Here is a 15581-nt window from a genome sequence, read left to right as displayed (position 1 = left end):
GAATCATTGCTACAATGAATTACAATGTACTTACAGCAGTAACCCTAACCTTAGCACTAGCCCTAACCCTAAGTAACCCTACATACAGTTGAAGTCGGAAGTTTACATACACCTTAAATACATTTAAACTCAGTTTTTCACAATTCCTGACATTTAATCCTAGTAAATATTCTCTGTCTTAGGTCAGTTAGGTCACCACTTTGTTTTAAGAATGTGAAATGTCAGAATAATAGTAGAGAGAGTGATGTATTTAAGCTTTTATTGCTTTCATCACAGTCCCAGTGGGTCAGAAGTTTACATACACTCAATTAGTATTTGGTAGCATTGCCTTTTAATTCTTTAACTTGTGTCAAACGTTTCGGGCCTTCCACAAGCTTCCCACAATAAGTTGGGTGAATTTTGTCCCATTTCTCCTGACAGAGCTGGTGTAACTGAGTCAGGTTTGTTGGCCTCCTTGCTCGAACACGGTTTTTCAGTTCTCCCCAAAAAATGTTATATAGGTTTGAGGTCAGGGCTTTGTGGTGGCCACTCCAATACCTTGACTTTGTTGTCCTTACGCCATTTTTCCACTACTTTGGAAGTATGCTTAGGGTCATTGTCCATTTTGAAAACCCATTTGTGACCAAGCTTTAACTGATGTCTTGAGGTTTTGCTTCAATATATCCACATAATTTTCCTGTCACATGATGCCATCTATTTTGTGAGGTGCACCAGTCCCTCCTGCAGCAAAGCACCCCCACAGTATGATGCTGCCAGCCCCGTGCTTCATGGTTGGGATGGTGTTCTTTGGCTTGCAAGCCTCCCCCTTTTTCCTCCAAACATAACAATGGTCATTATGGCCAAACAGTTCTATTTTTGTTTCATCAGACCAGAGGACATTTCTCCAAAAAGTACGATCTTTGTCCCCATGCAGTTGCAAACCGTAGTCTGGCTATTTTATGGCGGCCTCTTCCTTGCTGAGTGGCCTTTCAGGTCAAGTCAATATAGACTTGTTTATACTGTGAATATAGATACTTTTGTAACTGTTTCCTCCAGCATCTTCACAAGGTCCTTTGCTGTTGTTCTGGGATTGATTTGCACTCATCTCTAGGAGACAGAACGCGCCTCCTTCCTGAGTGATATGATGGCTGCGTGGTCCCATGGTGTTTATACTTGCGTACTATTGTTTGTACAGATGAACGTGGTACCTTCAGGCGTTTGGAAATTGCTCCCAAGGATGAACCAGACTTGTGGAGGTCTACAGTTTTTTTCTGAGGTGTTGGCTGATTTCTTTAGATTTTCCCATGATGTCAAGCAAAGAGGCACTGAGTTTGAAGGTAAGCCTTGAAATACATCCACAGGTACACCTCCAATTGACTCCAATTATGTTTATTAGCCTATCAGAAGTGTCTAAAGCCCTGACAACGTTTACTGGAATTGTCCAAGCTGTATAAAGGCACAATCAACTTAGTGTATGTAAACGTCTGACCCACTGGAATTGTGATACAGTGAGTTATAAGTGAAATAATATGTCTGTAAACAATTGTTGGAAAAATGACTTGTGTCATGCACTAGATGTCCTAACCGACGTGCCAAAACTATAGTTTGTTAACAAGAAATTTGTGGAGTGGTTGTAAATGAGTTTTAATGACTCCAACCTAAGTGTATGTAAACTTCCGACTTCAACTGTGGCCTACACTGTAAGTACAATGTAATGGTTAATTGTAATAATTGTTACACTTATTATAGGAATATAACCCTATATAATTATCCCCTTAATAAATATAAACGCTTCAGTCCTCAACAAAAAGGATACTCAGAGGGAATGTGTTATTCTCAATGCTCACTTTACCTTTGTATCAACAGACCGTAACATTGAGGCTATTGACAACACGCTGGCAAACCTCTGTCCCCCCCAGTCACAGCATTGGCCAGATCAAAAAATGTTTGAAGCAAAGTGTTAATTTTGGCACTCTTTTTTTTAGGTTTAGTCTAGTCTTAGTAATTTTGATTCCAATATAATGAAGTCACATTTTTGTAATTTCAATAATGATTTAGTCTAGTTATTGTCAAAATGACGAGAACAGTTTGTCATTTTAGTCACACTTGTTTTGCATCATTAATCTATAGTCAACATAAATCACTGACTTCCATGTGCACAAACATACATAGCCCTGTCCTATCGCTATATATTTAGCATAAATGCAAGGAAAAGGGACTACTTTGAAGAATATAAAATATATTTTGATTTGTTTAACACTTATTTTGGTTACTACATAATTCCATATGGGTTATTTCATAGTTTTGATGTCTTCACTATTATTCTACAATGTAGAAAATAGTTTTAAAAAATAAAGAAAAACCCTAGAATGAGTAGGTGTGTTTAAACTTTTGACTGGTAGTGTATATATGAATTATCTGGCCATGTAAATTCCTAATTCCGCCTACATAGATGCACAACATACAAAACCAACACACACACAAGCACCGGAGAGAGTGAGAGAGAGAGAGATGGAGTAGCACAATCACCAGCTGGTACCGCAAAGTAGTATGGATTGGACCTCCGTCACTCGGTCGCGTCATTGCCATTGTTATCAACGTTCAACAGACGCCACAGCCACATTGATGTCCAATAGTAGAACGGTTGCTAATGACTTTGAATAGGTACTAATGACTGTTTCGCCCAGTGACATAATCAAGTCACAAGACCTTGAGTCTGAATTGAGTCCCAAGTTCCCTGTGATCAAATCCGAGCCACCAATGGTCAAGTCACAAGTCAAGTTACGAGTCCCTATGACTGTAGTCCATGTCCCAGTTCTCAAGTCCTGGTCCAATTGCCCAAGTCACTGGACCTACAATAAGTCAAAATAAGTTATTTACCAAGCCAGCTTTTGTGTAGTGCCAAGAGGAATTTAGTCAATAAATAGTTTGCTTTTACTTTCATTCTGTGCCATCAAATGGTTGCATGTAGGCTACTGGTAATGTCACCAGAGCCACGTTCAGTTGCAAAACGTTCTCAAACGTTGCAGATAGAAATTTCATGAACAGAGCTGACATTATTGCTTATTCAACATGTCAGTGAGGCATATTTGTTCTATATAGTATATTTCTATCAGAACGTACCAAAACGTTGCTTCCTGCTGAACATGCCCCAGGTTGTTAGCTATAGCTAGGTAATGAGGGATCATGACTGAAAAATGTACAGCCTAAACAAATGGTTAACGGTCCCGTTTGCAAGTAGCCTAGTTTTAGAACAGCCCGCGGTATGCTTTATGAATGTAAAAGGATTTTACTAATAAACAATGCTGCTATTGTTTTTAATTTCATAAAGAAGTTTGTATTTCTTAACTAGGTGAAGGGTAGCTAACTAGGAGGCTGGTTGTGACTGGTTAGTTATGGGGAGGTAAGAGAGTTTAGTTATAGTTTCTTCTGGGTCTTATTAGTCAGTTATAGTCTCTTCAATTGCCACAGAAAAATAGGTATTAGACAAATATTTTAGTCACTCTTTTTGTTGACGAAATTAACACTGTTGAAGCGTCTGAATGGGCAGAAGTCTGCAGACCCCGAAGAGATTCCTCCCTGGTTCCTGAAAACCTGCCATGAGGAGCTTGCACCAGTACTGAGCCATATCGTGAATTTATGAACTTCCCCTCTCAATGGAAATGCTATGTAATCTGTGCTGTGCCTAAGAAGAGCAACCCCACCTTCTCCCAAGAGTACAGGCAAATCTCTCTCCTCATGGGAAAAATCTTTGAGCGGTTGCTACATGACATAATGGAGAAGGAGACTGCTCGTGTCGTCAAGTCTTAACAAACATGACTTTGTGAAGAACAGGTCAACAGTGCTCTCATTCAGCTCCTACAGGAGTGGCACAACGCCTCAAACTAAGTGCCAAAGCAGGATGTTCATGTAACCTTTATAGACCTTTTCAAAGCATTTGACACCATAGACCATGTCCAGCTCCTCCTCACTCTAGCAGAGCATGGGGTGTCCCGCTCACTATCAACATCAAGCAGACAGTGAGATCGAGAACATGCCTTTCTAACTCACAGACAGTCCGTCCAGCTGTGGTTCCCCAAGGTGGAGTGCACCCCCCCCCCCATCGTTTGTGCTATGCATGAACACCCTAAACTCCATCCCTCCCAAGCAGCGTCCAACCTGTCCTGTATGCTAATGACTTCACACCCACAGAGTTGCTTCCTGGCAAGCTACCAGGCCAAACACAAGCAGCCGTCAATGTAGTGGCTGAGTGGGTAAAAACCAACTGCCTGTACTGTATGTGAACGAAAAAGAAAACCAAGGATATGGTTATCAGCTTTAAGGCTACTGACAAGGCCTCTCCACCAGCGGTTGCTGTAAATGGCCACCCATTTGAGCGTGCGGAGACCGTGCACCTGCTTGGTGTCAGCTGACTTGGAAGAGCACGTCAGTCATATCCTAAAGAAAGGTTAAACATAGGAACTAAGTGTACAAGACGAGCCGGCCTCCCTACTGAAATCCTACTGCAGGCATCCCTGACCTTCGTTGGACAAATCATGGAGTATGACTCGCCAGTGTGGGCCGGCCTTTCAAAGTGTCTCTCTGAGGACTTAGAGGGCATTCAGAGACGATGCTGTTGCATCATTGCTACAACTCACACCCATCTTTGGAGAGCAGATGAGATGAAGCCACAGTCGAGACTTTTAAAGTGCCCCTGCATGACCACCAATCCACTGCACGAGTTCCTAACCCCTACACAGAGGCAGTATGATCTGAGGATTCCAAGGCAACACTCTATTGCAACAAGCCACACTACAAGACAATCAGACATCTTTCTTGGCAAGAACCCCTTGAGCTAGGCAAATCGCACTCTCTAAAGACACTCACTAAAGACATTGATATGCATATTTATTAATTTGGTGGTATGCTAATTTGTTGTTTATGAGTAATAATTTATTGATGATTCGCTGTCCATATAGTTAGGCTGATCATATCAATTTTATGAATGTTTCTGCATATGTACCAATATGGTCAAGTAAACCTAAACCTAAGCCAAAATAATAATAACATTTTTAAAAAAAATGTTGCCCAACTCTTTAAATGTTTTGCATGTTATGTCTGTATTTCCGGTCTGTCGACCCTAATAACCATTAGCCTAACTGTTAACTGCTCTCAAGAGCATCTGCTAAATGACTCAAATGAATTATGAAATTAACTGTAAGTGGGATGTTCCGCTTTATGAGACGCACCATTAGAGGGCCATTACTGTTAATAGTGGTGGAGTAACATTTCTGTAAAGTATATTATTTTATGTCACAATGTCAGATATTTGAGGGGCTTGCAACAAGTCTGGGTTTGTCATAACATATGGCAATGAACAATTCATTTAAATGTTGCTTTCGAATGTATTCCTCGTTTATGTATTTGCTTTGAAATTAATGCAAACATTTTGTCATTGATGAGTGTCCTGTTTTGATACCTATTTTTCTTTTAGATACATTTCATTAAAGCCAATCAAACCACTATAGTCCATCCGTGGAAAATGTTTTGAAGCTTTATTTGAAACATTTCTTAATCAAAATCTAATTAAAGCCCACTGCTGTAAGAAACGCATGCATAAATTACACACACACACACACACACACACACACACACACACACACACACACACACACACACACACACACACACACACACACACACACACACACACACACACACACACACACACACACACACACACACACACACACACACACACACACACACACACACACACACACACACACAAACCCTAGTGAGATAGATATTTGCCCACTGCCAAATAAAAGGTTGTGCCTGTCAACCCTATATAAATGTGTCATTAGTATTGTCAACAGAAAGTGATTCTTACTACAGGTGAGTCCAAAGTGCTTTTTCAGTCACCCCTGGCTGCTCACTCAATATGATAAGAGATGCACTATGGCCTGGTTTAATTGATCCTAATCCTGGATGTGTGTCGTAAAGTCATTAACAGATTGAGATTGAGCAGATAGAATGTTTGTGTACCCATTCGGTCAAACAGTGGACATGGTGATCTAGCGGGGGGGGGGGGTATTGTGAAGGGCCAATGATGAGTTCTGTAGCCAATATCGCACTACACACAAAGGACAGAAGGAGTTTTTATGAGGTATGGATGTTATGAAGAGCTGTATGAACTCGGATCCTATCAGAAGGCCTGAGTAAATCTGAGTCACTCTGTGAAACTCTATGAGTCGGGTACACATCAAATAAAGCCTGGAAAGAGGATATATTTTTGTGAGGGGTATGTAAAAACACAACACTGCGTTTGCTGTAAACAACAGAGAGGAAATGTCATCAAACTCATCTGAAGCTGACATCATCCAAATGTTTTATCCAAAGTTTTCTAGATTGCGGTCAGGTCTTGTTCTTAATTGCATTAAAAGCTTATGTGGTTGCAACAGCCAGCCTCAGCTTCAATTAGCCCGTTCAGCTGGGAATGGCTCTAATGGTCATTAGCTTCACTTAATGATTTGGTGGATATTCCGAACAAATGTTCACATTTACATTTTGGTCATTTAGTAGGATCTCTTATCCAGAGTGACTTACAGTAAACCTTTGTCAACAAACTGGGAAAGGGTTGGTTTCAGAGTGGCCACATATTATGACAGGAAGTAGCTGAAGCACTCTGTGTAAACACTTTATGGCATGACTCAGAAATTATGGGATATAAATAACCTTATCAATCTTCCTGACAGACATCACATCCTGCACTTTGGAAATGATGATGGGTTGGTTATTGATTGTGTCCTTGTTATTAGATTTCACCGGGCCCAAAATGGGACAATATTTTTTTAAATCTTTTTGATAAAAAAGGTATTCTCAGTAGTCATGGCTATGGTAGGTTTACAGTCGCCATGTAATCGTGAACTTTATCCATAGTATTATCTTGTGATAGATTTGTTTGTGACTTATGTTATTCTTGTACATGACTCCTATATCATTTGAATCTGTCATGTGTAAATGTTGCTTTAATATATATCTTATCTGACTTGCCACAAGTGAAGTTCCTTCTGGGAAAATATTTAGCTATATTTCTGTTCCCTTCCTGTGGTTCAAAATAGTCTATGTACATGGAATGATTATGAATACTTATACTTAATTGTTAACACATTGAATTCATAGGGCAACGTGTCTGCAATAGTCATGAATATGATCTAACTGAAAATGTATATATATCGTCAGTATTTGATCCTGTTTGCAAAATGGGATGGTTCATGATCTTCCATTCTCATCCTGATGCACTTACTCCATATCACCACTTGGACGCAGTGCTCGCTCAGCACATGGAGCGACCACTTTATATAAGGTGCGTTTTTCTGGGCAATTTTTCGTATCATCTCCCCATTGAAAAAGACAAAAAAGTACATGAGTTTGGGGAAATGTTCGTCACATGACGTCAGAGCTGGGCATCTGAATAATTCACCAAAGATTCCACACATGAACCAGACACGTGCGTGAAATAGACTTACAGGAAATGGTCATTCATGAATGATGGTCAACTGTCAAAGACACTTGAAAATACATGTGCCAATGGAAGAGTAGTTTAACAGGTTGACAAACGACAATTTATATATATATTTTTAAGTTTATATATTTGTCATTTCAGGGGTTAATTTGGGATTGGGTATAAAACAAGGTATGTTGCTACTCCATGATCATTTCCACTGATTCCTATGTCCCGTTATAAAATTCCATTCAACCCCTTTCTATAATATCGAAAAACTGCATACAACATGATCATTTGTCATAGAATGTCATATTTAATTGCGCATGGTGATCTTAAGCTTGTGGGCTGCTGCTCGGCCATGGAAACCCATATCATGAAGCTCCCGAGGAACAGTTCTTGTGCTGACATTTCTTCCAGAGGCAGTTTGGAACTTGGTAGTGAGTGTTGCACCCGAGGACAGACAATTTTTACTCGCTACCTGCTTCAGCACTCGGAGGTCCTGTTAGTCGTTGATGCTGCTAGATGCTTCCACTTCACAATAATAGCACTTAGAGTTAACCAGGGCAGCTCTAGCACAGGTAGAAGTTTGACCAACCGACTTGTTGGAAAAATGGCATGCTATGACAGTGCCACCTTGAAAGTCAATGAGCTCTTCAGTATGGGCCATTCTACTGCCAATGTTTGTCTGTGGAGATTGCATGGCTGTGTGCTCGATTTTATACACCTGTCAGCAACGGGTGTGGCTGAAATAGCCGAAGCCATTCATTTGAAGTGGTGTCCACATACTTTGTACATATAGAGTACATAATGCATTGAATGCATTGAGGCTATGAAGTCCTTAAACATTTTAGGAAAACATTCAGTAGTCAGAATTGAATTATAATTTTTCTGTTTCAAACCAAATGTTTCTGGGGAACAAGCTCCACATGCCTTTCACGTCGTCTTGCTGAAACACGCCGATTCAACCATTGCCAGGTCCAGGGTTTCAGCACCTGAGTACTGGACAACTCCCGCTCTGTTACCTGTCTTGCGCTAAGGGCGATGGGGCACAAAGCAAGCACTTGACCTTGATCATTTTCACAATACATGGCCATAATTGAATGATTGGTCAAGTTGGTTTTAAGTTTGACGGGGGCGATTTTACTGTAGTCATTTGGTTGAGGTATTGAAATTAACCACGCACAATGACCTCACTTAGCCTACGGCTTATATATGTCACGCTGACAAATATTTGCGTTCATGCATTGTCCCACGATTACGTGGTTGAACTAAACATTCATATGCACTTTATGACTCGGGTCATCTCATTGACGGGGAAGGAAAAGTACTACAGTGTTACATTCCGAGAGGATGGGGGCGATGACGTAGATAGTATCCCCTAGTGTGACCAGTGAAAAGGCATGCTGTTGGATTCAGGAATTTAAAAAAAGCCGATGCAAGCAGGTCTTCAGAACAAAAAGTTTCCTCTGTGAAGACAAACGTGTGGGCTCTTTCTCCTGGGGTTGTGTGCATACAGAGATCCGATAATCGCGTTTTATGTGTGAGCGCACGGAGGGTTGGACACATTAAAGGAGCATCAGGAGGCGGCAGAGACGCTTTACAGACGAAGCAAGAAAAGAGAGAAAGGGAGAGAGAGAGATTATCGCACTCTCCCAGTCGCAGTCGCAACCGGATCACATCCAGCTTGTCTCTCCACACGGTAATAGGTACGTGATGCTTTCTGAACTTTTACACACACAAACGAGAATACAGCAACAGGCTATAGTACTTTAGAAGGTTTGGATGTAATGTTTGGAGGTCATATTTGGCACTTTAGAATGTTTGGGGCAACACACTTGAGGTGAATTGAGGCACTGTTGCACTCGCAAGCACTAAGTGATGAATAGATGGGGAGTTTGGATAATTTTTGTAAGCGTATTGTTCTCCAAAATATAAGAAAACCCTATCCATTCTATATAAAAAAAATAATGTGCATTCATTTCGTTGTTCCTCGCTCTGACTTTGGAAATGGTAGATAACTTTCGCACGTCTAACTTTGTAATCATTTCTTTTTCAGCAGGACAATGTCTAGTAAAGCGACTTTAGCCTTACTCATCTATGGAATCATAATGCACTACAGCATCCACTGCTCACCTCTCGGGCTAAACTATCCTAACCTTAGGTAGGTACCTGAACACTTCTCATTCAACTGAACATCTCTGCATGTAAAATGAACATTGGAAAACGCATTGTTTCTGCTGCTGAGGACAGTAGTTATGTATTTGATCGAGTCTACTGCAACCGCATAGGTCTAGACCTATGCCATTAATTGCTATACCATTTTTTTTCGTTCAATCAATGTGTGGAGAAATAAAGGAAATATATAATACCTAAATTAATACACCGTTTTCCCCTCCAGAGCATCTTGTCAATTTGGGTATACAAATGTATGCTATGCATTGACAGATACTGGTGTATGTGTTTTATTTTGAGTTTGAATATGCTGCAATGTTTTGCTATGAGGGGCTTTAGAGCGCCTGGAATCATAGCAGTGGAATATAGCATATTACCAGCTACTGGTAGATCAAGCGTCTGATACAGAACTCTATCTCAGCGTTTAGACGCGTCCCGTGGGAATGACAGTGAGGGGTAATTTGCTGAGGCGTGAGGCAAATGTGGGAGCCACTAATTCATAGAATAACAAGATCGATTTATTTTGTATTCTCTTAACTAAGCAGACACAATCTGCATTATTTTATTTTTTTAATCAAAACTATACATTTTAATTTTGTTTTTGAGATCTGGTTATGGTGTTATTTAATTCACAATTAAAATGATTTTAAATTAAACATGTTTTTTCCCCTAATTTCCGATGTGGATGAGTTTGCTTGCCTTTTGGGAAATATAGCCTATGGTTCCACTAATGTTTTTATGTAAGGTGTTGTAGCTTACTTAGGAATGGTCGATAGCAATTACAATTATTACACATTTAAGCAGATACATTATGGCTATTGTAGGCCTATCAAATATTTTTAAATTACTCTAATTTCTTAACATGGAATATAGCCTATACAATCTAAAAATGCGAGTAATTTATTTCGGTGTTTATATTCAGAATTGGTTTTATCATGATTATACATGATTAATCCTATATCAAAAAGTATATAATATTCAAATGCATTTCCGATTTCAGACTTGAAAATGAGGTTTATGACGAGGATGGAAATTCGTTACCGGACTTGGCTTTTGACGGTGATCAAATTGCTATAAGAAGTCCCCCATCTGTGGCGGACGACGTGTACACTTTATACTACCCACCGGAGAAAAGGTGACTATATCATTATCACTATACTCAACCTATTATTTTTTAATGTCGTTGACATTCATGCTAAACATTTCATTATCGGGCTCGTATTTATGTTCATCTATGTTATATGTTTTATGTTAGTAAATGTACTGTACCATCAATAATCCCATTTTGTTATTTAATCTTTAGATGGAAATACATAGGGGGGGGGGGAATGAGACTTTAAAATAACAAGCTTCCCACATTTTCATTGCAGCAAGATAGACTATGGTTGGTAGCCTGGTATTCAAACGAAGATAATCGGAAAGCTCTGTGGGCTATAGAATCAAGTTAGAAGCCTATAAGCGAACTAAAACAGAACGAGACACTTTTAATATGAACCGGCCATTTCCAAAGTCATGAAATTCACCAGAATAGCATTGTCCACTAATTTCAGCTCACATTTTGGAAAGCAGCCCACATGACGCGTTGGATTTGGTAGGCTAAATACATTATGTTACCACTTACGTGTGATCATTTATTGTTTGGCGTTTTATCATCCCAGAACGGAAAGGCATGCAGACGGAATGTTTAATAAAGCCTACAGGAAAGCGCTGGGTCAGTTATCAGCAAGAAAATATCTCCATTCTCTGATGGCAAAGCGTGTAGGGTAAGGACATCTTCTTAGTTCTCGTCTCTTATTTTGTGATCTTAGTTGTTTTTGGTGTTCGTTTTTCTTCTAACTCAGATTTTCCGAATACTCACTATTCATTCTATGTTTCGTCAAATTGTCCGGTGTGTCTATGTGTGTGTTCTTCCGACTTGAATTTGACGCCTTCAGGCACAGAGTTTGTTGACTTGATAAAATCTCCGACAGCGCAAATCCGGGTGCGGCATGATTTAGATCAAATCGGTGGATCTCAGTGTTGATATTGTCTCTTTAAGTAGCAACGCCCAGGATCCACGTGGATGAATACATTTCATTTTCATTATTAATACTTGATGGTGGTAGGGGGTTAGTCCCAAGGGTTGAAGATAAATGTAGGCTTCAATTACCCTACAACCTCGACCAGCCAGCCTTACCATGATGATGTCGAAATAAAAATCAATTTGGGATGATTGATTAAAAGTTGAAGAGATTAGAAAATATAAAAATGAAGAGCTGTGCAGTGCAGTCTATGGGCTACATTCCGAGGCAGGGTAGGCGTCTCCTAACAGTGAAAACTATCCTGCTCTCCCCCTTTCTTAGTGGAGGGAGCACCATGGAAGACGACTCAGAGCCTCTGTCAAAGCGACACTCGGATGGGATCTTCACAGACAGCTACAGCCGCTACCGAAAGCAAATGGCAGTCAAGAAATACCTGGCGGCAGTCCTTGGGAAAAGGTATAGACAGAGATATAGAAGCAAAGGACGCCGGCTAGCGTATTTGTAGCGTTGCTAAACCAAACTACCATGTGTGTACAGCCCAGATCAAGTCATTTTGAGAAAACTGAACAATCGGTGGATCGCTCTTGTGTTCTTTAAACATGTATTTATGTATGAAGTAAAGCCATTAAAATTAATATTTTGATAATAATATTGTTTTTCTTTTGTACTTAAGCACTTGAGAACGCGCAGATCTACTTTGTGGACCAATCTTTTTGTTCAACCTAAATATAGCCTATATTTATTTATTTTTAGACCTACGTAGACAAGAAGATTAAATGATGTGCACATGATCAATATGCTCTTTACCCTGTCTTTTAAAGATTTAAATCTAGATATGAATGCGACGGAAATAAATAGTTTAAAAGACAGTCGATGTATTGAATGTTACTTTGTGGCAACTGAAATTAAGAGCTCAGTGTCTTTATTTACAACAGCCCTGAAGACTTAGGTTTTCACCATATTCTACAAGACATAGACTTTGATGCCCTACCGGATGGGGATGAGTTTGAGGCTATTTTGGGAGACTGGCTGAAACAGTTCTCTCCCAAATTTCCGGTGAGTTCCAGGCTCTTTCCCGAGGCCTTGTCTTGAGGGATGTCTATTGTCCCTCCCACTTTTTCTCACCTTACCCTGTGACCTTACCCTCCAGATACGAAAAAATACAACCCAGTCTTCTTCTTTTCTCATTTGGGCTCCTGTCTCTCTTGAGATACTGTACAACTGTACCTATATTCACACCTATACTGCATGCAGTACATGTATGAACGTGAATATAGATGCATAGATATTTTTTACACATTGAATGTGTATGGATATACTGTAAATCCTTTAAAATTCCCCATAAATATCCTATGGGAGGCAGTAGGATAATATTGTGACTGCTAAACAGCATTATAAATCAATTGTTTATTTAAGGCCAAAACAGACATGACCCAACAGGCTCTAGAATCCTTTTATATGGCAGTAATTCAAGTACTAAAGTGTTAGAATGACCCCTATGACCTCTATGACCCTCGTAAGATGAGGACCAGAGTGCGTTTGAGCTTTTTCCTTTCCTTCCTCTTCTTCTTCTTTTTCTTCTTCAGTGTTAAAGAAAATGAGCTTACACTTTTGAACTTTGTGCAAAGTATCTATCTTGTGTTCCTCTGTAATGGTATACATGTGTTTGAAAAGCTCTTGAAAACCTGGAATGCTGGTAAAGGTTTTCCATTTGTCTCTTCTCACCACATAAGAAGCATCATGAACGTAGAATGGTCATCGGACTCAAAAAAAAATCCAATAAGAAAACGGAGACCATTTCCACTGACATTATACTTTTTATGTGGCTTCACTTAATTTCAATGTGTTTTTTGTTATTTTTCATGAGGAACATTTCAGAGGCAATTTGAAGACGCGTTGCACCTTCCTGGTCTACTGTGCTTTCCCCTATCTTGTCATGTGAACCAATGTAAAGCTAGATCGCATGATTAAAGTAATTGCACTAGCCACCAAATCTGTGCAAACTACTGCAATTGGATGGTTTTCTTTGCTCACTGATTGACGTATATACATATGTGTTTTTTTTCTGGATGTTGTTTTGTTTTTGTTCTCTCCCCAACATTACTGCACAAAGTGTTTGATTGAACGTCTCACCCCTGTCTTCTGTATAGGAAAGCTCAGATGAATGTACTGCAGGGGAGAAGCTTTCAGAAAGAGTCGCGGTCATGTTTTCTTTTTAGTCTCTTCTCAATGGGACTTGAGACAAGTTTCTGTTACATTCCAATGTATTATATGCCAAAAACAATGCTTGAATGATTGTTGTTTTGAATAATCCTTACCTATCCTGGCAGCCCAAGCACAGCACAGTCAAACTTCTACCTAATCAACAGTTAGACAAAGCCTTAAACGTACTTCACCGTGCCTGTACTATTCTGAACACCACCAATTCCAAACTAGCTTCTCAGTTTACCTGCCTCTTTTTTCTTGATGTAAGTGATCACAAGATGAGAAGCAGAGAAAACCTGTTCAGTGCTAGATAGACCCAAGTACGAGAGGGGGAGTGGGAGGAAGAGAGAGGAATGAGGATAGTGGGTGCGAGAGAGGAGAACAAAGAGAAAGAGGGACACAGAGAAAGAAGGAGAGTCCATGACCAATCGATTCGAGAGAAAACAGGGGGATTTTTTGGCAGTGAAAGGAATTTACCAGACAAAGGTTTCCACACCTCATTAGAAGAACTTGGCCTATCATCTCACTTGTACCCATCAGTGACAGATAGACAGAACAAGCCACACTTCTTCTCACTAGAGGCATGATTGGGTTCGCTACTTCTGTTATTAGCCATCCCATTTTTCGACACCATGAAAAACAGTTAATAAGATAATGAAAAATGTAGCTTCTGAATCCGTACAGTATACTTCCATTTCCTGGCCCCAAGACATCATATTCACACTTCCCTAAATTGCAAGGAGATCTAACTCCAGTAGTGGACCAGGCAGATTCTACAGACACTGTAGGTTAGGTTTGAGCTTTGTGACACTTAGCAGTAGGGCAAAGTTCTTCGATCTGTGCCTGTGTGTATGAAATCAATCTTTCTTTAATTCTGCATTCCCCTCCAGGCTTTGTGACGCAGAATGCAGCTTGCGGCTGTGGTGCCTTGCTTCGACTTTAAAATCGCCACGAATCACAGATGGCTATTTAGTAGCCCTACAATGCTGCACATCATCAGCTTACATTTCACCATTTGGTTGTTGTTTTTGTGTTGCGCAAACATTTGATTGGATCTTTAGTGCCATTAGGTGTAGTCTCCGAGCACTCTTGCTCACAATCATTTCTTTTGACAATTATTATTATTATTTTTTTTGAGCACTTAGACGTAGAGATTTGTGGTAGATAGTTGCAAGCATCATGATTACCCTCTTTCCATAATGTGTATCATTTTGAAAGCGCCAACAGCCTTACTAAACGTGAAGATTAAACTTAGAATATATATATTTATTGTGTAGTAAATTGATATTAGAGAGTACTATTATAATGAGAAAAAAATGGCGATCCACAAGGGTTAAGTCTATAAATGTTTAAAAAAAACAGTGTTGTAAGATTTGTATGAATAAATTTTTGTAAACAACACAATTTCGTCTAATCTTTTAAACCCATAACATTATAAGTAGTTCATCCTCAGCTCATAGGTGAGGATGCTAGAACAGTACCACTGTAAAGTACCATTGTTATACAACAATACACAATAATTGTTAGCTCATTTTAGTCCTGCTCCACATATTATAGTGTATCCATCCAATACGTGTACTTTCTCACTAGCCCATCACACCAAAATGCCTAAAGAGAAATCACAGAAAGGAGGACAGATTGGAGAGAAGACGAGGACAAAGGACAAGTGAATACCATTTTTCAGATATCTAGGCACCTAAAGGGTATCACGTAAT

The 15581-nt window shown here is 39.7% G+C and overlaps 1 protein-coding gene across 5 annotated transcripts; it reads left to right on the top strand.

The window, feature by feature from the left end:
- Nucleotides 1–6137: 6137 nt before the first annotated feature.
- LOC123991080 (glucagon family neuropeptides-like) lies at nucleotides 6138–15265 on the top strand. Of its 5 annotated transcripts, none has more exons than XM_046292263.1 (7): nucleotides 6138–6262; nucleotides 8985–9174; nucleotides 9525–9629; nucleotides 10641–10775; nucleotides 11299–11403; nucleotides 11983–12117; nucleotides 12597–15265. In XM_046292263.1, exons 3-7 carry the CDS (start codon nucleotides 9532–9534, stop codon nucleotides 12751–12753), a joined length of 630 nt encoding a protein of 209 aa, XP_046148219.1. In that variant the 5' UTR covers nucleotides 6138–6262; nucleotides 8985–9174; nucleotides 9525–9531; the 3' UTR covers nucleotides 12754–15265. The 5 variants fall into 5 exon arrangements, with proteins under 5 accessions (XP_046148219.1, XP_046148222.1, XP_046148223.1 ...); XM_046292265.1 differs by lacking the exon at nucleotides 6138–6262 and having other exon boundaries at nucleotides 8876–9174; nucleotides 12597–12717; nucleotides 14757–15265; XM_046292264.1 differs by lacking the exon at nucleotides 6138–6262 and having other exon boundaries at nucleotides 8875–9174; nucleotides 9528–9629.
- The last annotated feature ends 316 nt before the right edge of the window (nucleotides 15266–15581 follow it).

The sequence above is a fragment of the Oncorhynchus gorbuscha genome, linkage group LG12 (genome assembly GCF_021184085.1).
Source record: "Oncorhynchus gorbuscha isolate QuinsamMale2020 ecotype Even-year linkage group LG12, OgorEven_v1.0, whole genome shotgun sequence".
NCBI classification, from domain to species: Eukaryota; Metazoa; Chordata; class Actinopteri; order Salmoniformes; family Salmonidae; genus Oncorhynchus; species Oncorhynchus gorbuscha.
The sequence above is the reverse complement of the archived record's forward strand: the minus strand, read 5'-3'. Positions and strand labels throughout refer to the sequence as shown.